This window comes from Vicugna pacos, chromosome 17 (assembly GCF_048564905.1).
Source record: "Vicugna pacos chromosome 17, VicPac4, whole genome shotgun sequence".
In the NCBI taxonomy this organism is placed as follows: Eukaryota; Metazoa; Chordata; class Mammalia; order Artiodactyla; family Camelidae; genus Vicugna; species Vicugna pacos.
In genome coordinates this window covers 53951041-53960963 of record NC_133003.1, presented here as the reverse complement: position 1 = coordinate 53960963, position 9923 = coordinate 53951041, and the positions used below count along the sequence as shown (strand labels likewise).

Below are 9923 nucleotides of genomic sequence, written 5' to 3'. Positions count from 1 at the left end.
CCTCAATTTCCTCCTCTCCTGGGGCCTCTTCCTGAGCTGGTCTGAGAGCAAAGGGGCAGGGCAAGCACTGCAGGGGCTGAGCCCACACCTGCTGAGAGGCACTGCTGGACGCAGAGCCCCAAAAGCACTTCCCTTTTGTAGACCTCATAGCCTCCAGCTCTCCTCACCCCTGGAGCCCCAATTCCCCAGCCTCCTGTCCACCCACCCCTCCACGCTTGGGCCTCAGGGAACTGTTTACTGTCCGGCCCCGCCCCGCGGGACGCGAGCCTAAATCACTTACCCCAAAGGGAGCCGCCCTCCTCCCGAGCATCTCCCCGTGGTCTCAGGGTCTGGCGCCTCCTCCACACCCTCAGTACTGGACCCAGCGTCAGGGCCACCAGGTTTGCACAAGCCTCCGCGGAGGACTTCGCCTGGTACCCGAGGAGGGGAGCCCATGCTCAGCCGTGTTCCTAAAAAGAGAGGGGGAGGGGTGTGGCCCGGAACTGTGAGCAACTCCCCTCCCCCACCCCTCCGGGACCTCCTTCGGGGGTCCCAGCCTTCCCCTTGCCCACCCTGGGGCCGCCATTTGGTTTTGGGGGCAATGGTGAGGCTCTTTAAGCACCACAAAATGCGGCACTTGTAGCATCAGCGGCCACGGCGGCGGCGGAGGCGGGGGAAGGGGGGACGGCTAGGAAATATCCCTGGAGCAGTACCTGCGGTCCTCCCCGCTTCCCCCCGCATTGTGCCGAGGCCCCCGAGGCCTAACAGCCCGGGCGCGCAGCTGGAGGGCGCCGGCATCCGCTCCCCCCTTTGACTCGGAAGGAGACCCCCCTCGAAGACGTCCCAGCTCCCTCCACATTGCCCCGGCCGACCACGTGAGGGCGTGCCCTGTGTTAGTTCGGACAAATTAAAGCGCGTCCAGCGGGCAGGCCCGGGGCCCCCTGGACGCGGTCAGGGCTTGGGAGCCTGTGGCGCTGTCTTGGCTGCCGGCCGCCAAGCTCTAGGTCGTGGGGCCTTTCTCGTGGCCGGCGCTATTCGCTCCCAAACAGGGTGCCCCCCTCCTCTCGCGCTCCCGCAGCCTAGGGTGCACCCCTCCGTTCCCCTCTGCCGAGCCGCCCTTGGGCGCCAGCCGTCTCTCCGCCGCGCCGCGGGCTCGGGCCCTGTCCGGGGCGCACGGCGGCAGGAGTGGCGGCACCGGAGAGGAGCGGTCTGGGAAGCCAGCGGCCGGGGAAGGGGCTCCAAGAAGCACAAGTTGGCGCTGGCCCCGGACCAGGCTGTTGTTGTTCTCAACGTGGTCCGCCGTGGGGCCATAAAAGCAGAGCGGGGCGCCCTCCTCGGCAGAACGCAGCGCGCACACTCAAAGAGCTCCGGCGGAGAAGGTGGTGGCGGCAGCAGCAGCGCTCGTTCGGCCGACTTTCCCCGCTCCAATACCGTCCTCGTTCCGGCCGCCCCGCGCCGGACTCCTGCGCTCCGGCAGTCCCCGCGCCGGCCTCCGGTCCCGGCCCGGGTGCCCCGCTCCGGCCGGCCCGGCCCCCACCCCAGCCCTGCCGCCCGGCCCCAGGCCCGGCCGCGGCCGCTCCCGCCTGGAGCCGCCGCGCGCCCCCAGCCCCCCGGCGCCCCCGCGGCCCCTCGCCTTCCTCTTCCCGGCGCGGCCCCCGGGCTTCCGCGCCCCGCCCGCCACCAACCCGCTCGCCACCATGTCCGTGGAGCTCGAGGAGGCCCTGCCACTGACGACCGCCGAGGGGGCGGCCAAAAAGGCGGCCAAGACCGGCGGCTCGGCGGCGCTGTCCCCGTCCAAGAAGAAGAAAAACAGCAAGAAGAAAAACCAGCCAGGCAAGTACAGCCAACTGGTGGTGGAGACCATCCGCAGGCTGGGCGAGCGCAACGGTTCGTCGCTGGCCAAGATCTACGCGGAGGCCAAGAAGGTGGCGTGGTTCGACCAGCAGAACGGGCGCACCTACCTCAAGTACTCCATCAAGGCGCTGGTACAGAACGACACGCTGCTGCAGGTGAAGGGCACCGGCGCCAACGGCTCTTTCAAGCTCAACCGCAAGAAGCTGGAGGGCGGCGGCGATCGGCGCGGAGCCCCGGCGGCCGCCACCGCCCCGGCGCCTGTCGCGCAAAAGGCCAAGAAGGCGGCCCCGGGCGCGACTGGCCCGCGGCGCGCGGACAAGAAGCCCGCCAAGGGCCAGCAGCCCGAGAAGCGCTCGCACAAGAAGGGCGCCGCTTCCAAGAAGGACAAAGCCAGCAAGGCCAAGAAGGCGGCGGCCGCGGGGGGCAAGAAGGTGAAGAAGGCGGCCAAGCCCAGCGTCCCCAAAGTGCCCAAGGGCCGCAAGTGAGCGCGGGGGCCCGGCACCCTCTTTTCCACCCCGAGTGCACGTAGGTTTTTCTGCGGGGTCCTGGCCCGGGCCGCCGCGCTCGCTCCTACCGTAGGGGGCGCCGGCCCGCCCTTCCCCCGCGTGGGAGCGTTTTTTGTTGTTGTTTGCTTTAGATTTTTGAAACGGCCCTGGCGACGCCCCTATTGGCTCTCGCCCTTGGCAACGGTTGTCGCCATGGTTACCGTCCCCCGGTCGCCAATGGCCGGGCCGCGCCTGCCCGCCTGGGCCCTGTGCGCGCGGACGCGGCGGACGCGCAGCCCTTCTCCCTCCCGCCTTTCTCGCTCCCGCCCCGCCCTCCCCGCCTCCGAGCGCGCGACTAGCAATCTCGCGAGGCGCGGGGCTGCGCGGCGCTTCCTTTCCTCCCGCGGCCTATTTTGGGGCACAATAAATTGTTTAAACCTTTGAAATACTCTCGTTTTCTTCCGAGTGGAGTAGGGTTGGGAGCGTCCGGCGCGTTGCTTGGGCTAGAGAGTGAGTCCCCGGCACCCGGCATCCGTTAGCGAGGCAGCCCCCGACCGTGGACTCCGGCGGCCGCGGGGGCGGGTCGGTCCCGGAACGAGGTCTCGGGGCAGCGGGCGCGGGCTTCGCGGGCCTGCGGCTTGGGGCCCCTCGGCTCTCAGGAGGTCTCTGCAGGCGGGGCCTTTGCGGAGCTTGGTAATTCTGAGTTCAGTGAGCTGTCGTGTTGATGGGACAGGGGCAGTGGAGCCAGGCTGTGGCTCACCCACTCCAACCCAGGTCCGGTGCAGTGCGGGCTGAGCAAGGCACCCACCCTCCCTGGGCTTGTCGCCAATCGGGAGTGCACGCGGGACCCCAGGAGTTACGGGCCCGCTGGCGGGAATGACCCTCAGTCCTGGCCCGCCCCGCCCCGTGCCCCCACCCCTGCCCAGCATATGGAATAGTTGTTCGTCCGGTCGGGCACTAGGCTGAGGTCTTTTGAGACAGATGTTACTGTGAAAGGACAACCTTGCAAAACAACGATAAGCCTTGGAATAGTGGGAAACCAGAGAATGTTCTAGAATAGTTCCTGTGTACAGACCAGGCTCAGCTCGGTGGGAACGCCGCTGAGGATACTTACACTGGCAGAGTGCCCCTGGACAGCAAGTGCCCCTGACGGAGGCCTGGCAGCCACCAGCCTTCTCTGGCACACAGGGAACAGGGCAGACTGTTACCCACATTTGGGCAAGTGGCCAGCACTCCCGCTTCAAGGCTGTCCCTACCCTGCTGGGGGCTCCTGCCCACTGTTCCTGCGCAGGGACCTGCAGGGTCAGGTGCCAATGTGTTACTGCCCTGTCCTGGGTCCTGGGAACACAGCAGTGGGAATAACCTGCACAGGTGCCTGTTCTGCTCAAGCTTCCAGCCGGTGTGGGAGTAGGGAGCAGGCGGGTGTCCCAGAGGCACCCCTAGCACATCACTCTAGGCGCAAGTTTGGAGAGAGACACTTGAGAGCCAGATGGGGCCCTGACCTGGTGGCATTAGGGCAGAGGAATACTAGACCTGGCAGTGGCTGCTGTGATCGGGGCACACCACTGACCCTGCCAGCTGTGTCCTGGCCTTTTGCTGGTCAGTAACACCTTCATCTACTTTGCAGTTTTGATTGGGGGCAGTGTGCCCAGTGCCCCACTGCAGGGCCGGTGCGCCAAGCAGCTAGCAGCCGTGAGCAGCCTCGGCCCTCCCCAGGATTCTGGGGGTGGTGCTCCTGACCAGCTAAGTGTGATCCCTCAGAGTCCACCCTCCCCAGACCAGAGACCCAAGCTCAGGTCCACCTGGGCTCACCCCAGCTGTCCAAGTTGGCATTCCTGGCTGGGGCCCGGGGCTTGGCTTTCTGACCCTCTCCTTGGTGGCCCTGAGGTTCCGAGCAGGTTTGGAAGGACTGCTTCAGGGGCCTGGGCATGTGGACCCTGCTCCTTCCTGCCCAGCTCTTCACACTGAGCTGCTTCCCCTTTCTCAGAACCCTCCCTGACCAAAGCCCCCTCCTCCGATGACCCTTACCTTTGAAGACATCCCTAGAGCGCCAAGGCCCCCGTGTGCCCCTCAGGTCTTCCTTATTCCACAGTCTTTCCAGATTTCCCTCCAGAACCCTCCCTTTGCTGCTCGCATCACCTAGCGCTCCCAGTGGCCTCCGGCTTCGATGCTGCTGTTCCCACCTCTCTCCCACCACCCCCTCTCCGTGCTTTGAAGACTTGGCCCCTGGCTTGCTGCCTTCTCCAGAAGTACTGGGGCACTGCTTATTCTTCTGATAATAAAAAGCACTTTGATTTTCTTCTGGGGACAAAACCCACTCTACTCTCAGGCACATGGCTCTGAAGGACAGGCCCTTCCAGTTCCAGGGATGGTCAAGCGACCAAAGACCTGGCTGATGAGTGTTCAGTCTGTCCACTTGGCCACAAGGATTGGGTCAGAAACGGGTTCTTAACCCCCGTCAATGAGTCAATCCTCAGACTTCCTGGAACTAGTGAGGAAGGGGTGCACTCTCCTCTGGGCTCACTGGGAGTAGGGGCATGAGGCCAGAGCCGCCAGTGGCCATCTTTGTCAACACATAGGGAGAGCCCACATGAAAAAGGGGCCAAGACAGAGAAGGTTGGAGCCAAGAAATGGAGAAACAGATACTTAAGGACATTAATGGGACATCTGGATCCAGCCATGCCTGAAGCTAGTTAAACCTGGCTGTCCTGTGAGCTGATACTTGCTTTTTACATAAGCTAGTTTGAATTAGGTTTCTGTCACTTGCAGTCTGGTCTCTCACTCTTTGGACTCCCTTTATTCTCCCATGCCCACATCTTGGACCTTATCATCCCTTCAAATTACTCTTCCTTAAAACCACAGTCACGGGGTCCCACTCTCCACCCACAGGCCCTTCCCTTCCTCTTCCCAGCCTGCTCACTCAGACCCTTCAGCCAAGCTGCACCTCCGTGGGTGGGTCCCACGTTCTGAAGTTGAACAATGAATGGTTGTGACCAATCACATGTGAACCCTCCGCTTGTGCCAGACACTCTGAGAATGGCTGCATAGGCCTCACCTGGGCCCGGAGGCAGCCCAGCGAGGTCAGTGGTCCAACACTCATCTCACTGGTGCGCGAGGTGTATTTTCTGCCGTGACATCACACTCAGCTCCTGCCCAGAGCTGGGGAGCCCAAGACCCAAAGTTTACTTTCTCTGTCTCTTGGAGCCTCAATTCCAGGTGAACACTGAAGGCACATGACACTGCGAAGCCCAGGAGGAGGGCTTCCTGGAGGAGGTGACCCCAGTATAGCAAAGAGGCAAAGGACTAGGTGCATTTGCTTGTCTGTAAAACTGAGGCACAGCAATGGCCCGGGCTGCACCCACTTATCATGAGGGGGTTGGGTGGGACCAGGGCCCAGGAGGCCAAGGTCAGGTTTCTGGGTGCAGCTCCACCACATTCTTTTGTCCAGGACAAGACTGTTCTCTGCAAGCCTCAGTTTTCTCATCTATAAGCAGAGCCAAGAACGAGTCTCTGTACTCATCCATCTGCTGACCAGGGAAGTCTGAACACACTACCTCTAGCCAGGGGCTCCAGGTTTTCCTGCCTCCATCCGTCACACCCTCCGGGTGCAGAGCTCTCTCCTCCTGCGAAGCTGCCCTCCTGCCTCTCGCAGGGCTGGGGCCTTGCCCCCTCCCCGTGAACCTAACTCCTGGGTTCCCAGATCCTACTTCCTCCTGGTCCCCGGACAGCTCTGCAGACACTACAAAGGCCCCTTTCCAGGTCGAGCAGTTTAGTTACCCATGGGATGGGGTCTCCACCCAGTCAACCCCTGGGGACCAACCCAGCTAAAACCATCCCTCTGCCAGGGTGGGGCCGAGCGCGGAGCTGAGGAAGGAAAGCGCTGTTCGTCTTGCCCTGGACCTTGGCAGTGAGGGCAACGTGTAGGTGCTGAGACCCTTCATCCAGAGCTCACCGTGTCCACACCTGGCCCAGGAGTCAGAAAACCTGAGGGAGAATCCAGGGAAAGTAGAAAATTGCAGTCCCAGGGGCTGCCTCACACCGGGGAGGTGAGGCAGCAGATCAGCAAGCAAAGTGGCTGCCTCCTCCCAAACCTGGCAAGACCCGCCCTGTGGCCCCCCAGTGCTGGTGATGGCCGCCAGGCAGCAGTGCGGCCGAACACGGCCAGAGCTTCCCACTTTCTCAGACCGTATTAGAAGCACCTCCTGAAAGTGTTTCTAAGTTCCCCTCCCAAAGCAGGAAGGGATCTGGGCCATCCAGGGAAGCCTGGGAGGAGGGCACCTCGGCTGGCAGCGGTCCCGCCTGGGGCCCCGTCATCAGAGGCACCTCCTGAGAATTTTTGATGTCGAAACTATAAACCTCTTTTTGTGAAATTGCCTGCTTTTAAATTGTGGGTTTAAGAAAAAAAGCCCTCCATCTCACACCCATTAGGATGGCTACTATTAAAAAAAAAAACAGAACAGAACAGAATGAGTGTTGGTGAGGATGTGGAGAAGTTGGAACCTTCTGCACTGTTGGTAGGAATGTAAGATGGTGCCGCTGCTGGAAAACAGTACAGAGGGTCCTCAAAAAATCAAACATAGAACTGATCCAGCAATTTTACTTCTGGGCACACACCCAACAGAATTGAAAGCAGTCACTAGAAGAGAGACTTGAACACCCATGTTCATAGCAGCTCTGTTTGCAACAGCCAAAAGGTGGAGGCAACCCAGGTGTCCATGGACAGATGATGGATAAACACAGTGTGGTCTCTCACACAACAGAGTATTATTTAGTCTTAAAAAGGAAGAAGTTCTGACACACATGACAACATGGAGGAACCTTGAGAACATGATGCTTAGTGAAACAAGCCAGTCACAGAAGGACAAGAACTGTCTGATCCCACTTACATGAAGTATCTAGAGAGGTCAAATCCACAGTGAGAAAGAGCAGATTGGTGGGTGCCAGGTTTGGGGGTGGCAGCTAGGGTTTAATGAAGACAGAGTTTGAGTTTTGCAAGATGAAAAGAGTTCTGGATATGGATAGTGGTGATGGCTGTACGACAGTGTGAACGTATTTAACGCCACTGAACTGCACGCTTACAAATAGTTAAGATGGTAAATTTTATATCATGCGTATTTTACCACAATTAAAAATTAAGAAATACTGCCTGGGCCAAACAGAATCATGTGTGAGCTCAGTGTGGCCTGCAGTCCCCACCTTTGAGATCATGCACCCTGATCTTCTGTGCGGGCTGTGTCGGCTGCTTCGTGAGACAGGAAGCTCTGTGTGGAGGTGTCTCGTTGCAGCCCGAGCCAAAGGAAGTCACAGCGCCATGAAAGCCACACACCGGCCCGCCGGTGCTGAGGGGCTGCGCCAGGGGTAACCACATCTCCACCCAGGTTGTCACGAGGGTCCCAGAGCCTTCCCTAGTCTCGCCCACCTCCTCTTGCCTCCCCCAGCTCCTGTCTTCCTCCTGGCTGCCTCCATTAAGGGCTACAAGTGAGGCACTCAGGCCAGCCTGGCTGCCTTCGGAACTTTCTATGTTGTTCAGTGTGATTGTCCAGCCCCTTTCACTGGAGCCCCAGCTCCTCCAAACATCCCTGGAGCTTCTGCTGCTGCCTCCTGGGAGTGTCACCTACCCACAGAGCCTGCAGCACACCTCTCTTCCCTGGAGTCCCTGGGACGTGCGAGGGGCTCCATCACAGAGGTAGGTTCTGTTGCTGTAGGCTCCTGGGAGCACACAGAGCCGGGCAAAGCAAGTCTCAGCTGTGTGCGCGCTGGGGACCCTCCCACACAGCCAGCTCCTTTCTCCAAGGAATGAGTTTGCACCCTTCCCATCACCGAGTGCTCCTGTTTCGGGCTGAGCAGGGGGAGAGAGGGTATGCAGGTCCAGACAGGGATCTGAGAGGCTGAGGCCACCAATACCCTCTCTGGTCCCCACCAGCAGCCTACCCTCTGGGCCTTCCCGGTAGCAAGCAGGATCTTGTCCAAATTCTCCAAGCTGAGACACCCTTTCTGGGCCAGGGAGCTCACAGAATTGTCCTCAACTTACCCATGCCAAGCTGCACGCTGTGGGCCAAGCCCCTCCCTCACTTGGGTGTGTTCCACCTGGGTCTGCACAAAGCCGGGCTGGGCTTCTGGTACACAGCGCTGCAGGGGATGCATCCAGATGCACTGTAGACAGGAGGGCAGGTGTCTGCACGACCTGGGGTCCAGGGGCCCTCTGCCTCCTCTAAGGCTGCAGAGCAAGAAAGGGTCCTCTAACGCCTGGAGCCAAGCCCAGTCACTGTGCAGGCAGGGCATCGCTCCTGCCCCGAGGACGGTGGGGCCCTGGTCTGACTTGGCCAAACTGAGGCCTGCAGGAGGCTTCCCCGCCTGTCCCTGAGGTCTGACTCTAAAACAAAGGGCAGGAGCGATGCTGTGCTGCACTGACACGCCGAATCAAGTCCTGGCAAAAAGTGGGAGAACGGGGAATCACATGCCCCTGCAATCAGTGAAAAGCTGGAAAGCAATTTGGCAATACCCAGTAAAGCCGATGACCCAGATGGGGGAAGAGACTGCAGAATGGAATGCCCAAGATGACTACATTTATGTAAACCTGAAAAATCACAAAACATGTCTTGATAGAAGAAAGTGCTTTTAACATCGCATTTATGTCATAGTATGCAAACCGGAGTGAAAAGGACACATGCCCGAGGACTTTTGTTCTTTCTTGTGAAAGACCCCACCAAACTGACACACAGCCCTGAAAAACTGGGGGAAACTACGAAAAACAATGGAAATTTCACTTTTGTCGCTTATTAAACTTGAAGCAAATATGACTAAAGTCAGAACAGTCAACATTCTGGTTATCTGTATTTTTTTAAACCTCTTAATGGAACACCAAAGCCCACATAAATGAGCCCAAATAAAACCAGATAAAACCACTGAGAGCGCCCCGCCTTCCCCCATCGCCGCCTCAACCGGAAGAGGAATTCAGAGACCGAGGGTCGGGGCGGGGACCCCACCGCACCCCCGCCCGCCGGCGCCGCTCGCTCCCATTGGCGGGTACGGCGCCGGGGCCCCGCTCCGATTGGTGGAGGTGCGACCCCTGCTTTGCATAGGCCCTGCGGCGGGTGTGAGCGGACCCGAGCGCCCGTCCGCGGCGCCGCCGCCGCCACCACGTTCGCGAGCGCGCGGCTCCCGGACGCCCGGGAGGAGGGGGCGGGCCGGCTGGGCCCCCTGGACCTCCGGGAAGGCCCTTCGGCCTCGCCCCCAGGCGTGGCGCGGGTGATGCCTGCCGCCCCTCCCCGCACGGGCCGCGCGCGCAGCAGCGCCCAGGCCCCTTTAACAAGCTGCTACCCGCGCTCTCCTTCCCGGCCCCACTCGTCCGGGTGGGGGGAGGACAGCCCACGACCACCCAAACAAACATCTCATTATAAAGCGATTCGCGTCAGGGAGGACAGAGGCGCTGACCAGGCTGCGGCGGACGGCCAGCCCCCGGAGTCCGGCCGGCTCCTTGCGTGGCCGGGGCCTCTCCTCACCCACATCCTCCCTCCCCGTGTAAAGGCGGGTCTTGGCCTCTGCAACCCCTGTGTTCGGCAGGCACTCTCTCAGGCTGGTTTGAAGTTAACGGATTCAGACAGC

The 9923-nt window shown here is 60.7% G+C and overlaps 1 protein-coding gene across 1 annotated transcript; it reads left to right on the top strand.

Moving 5' to 3' along the window:
- Window positions 1–1290: 1290 nt before the first annotated feature.
- Window positions 1291–2764, top strand: H1-10 (H1.10 linker histone). Its single transcript, XM_072941973.1, has one exon. It carries the CDS (start codon window positions 1677–1679, stop codon window positions 2316–2318), a length of 642 nt encoding a protein of 213 aa, XP_072798074.1. The 5' UTR covers window positions 1291–1676; the 3' UTR covers window positions 2319–2764.
- The last annotated feature ends 7159 nt before the right edge of the window (window positions 2765–9923 follow it).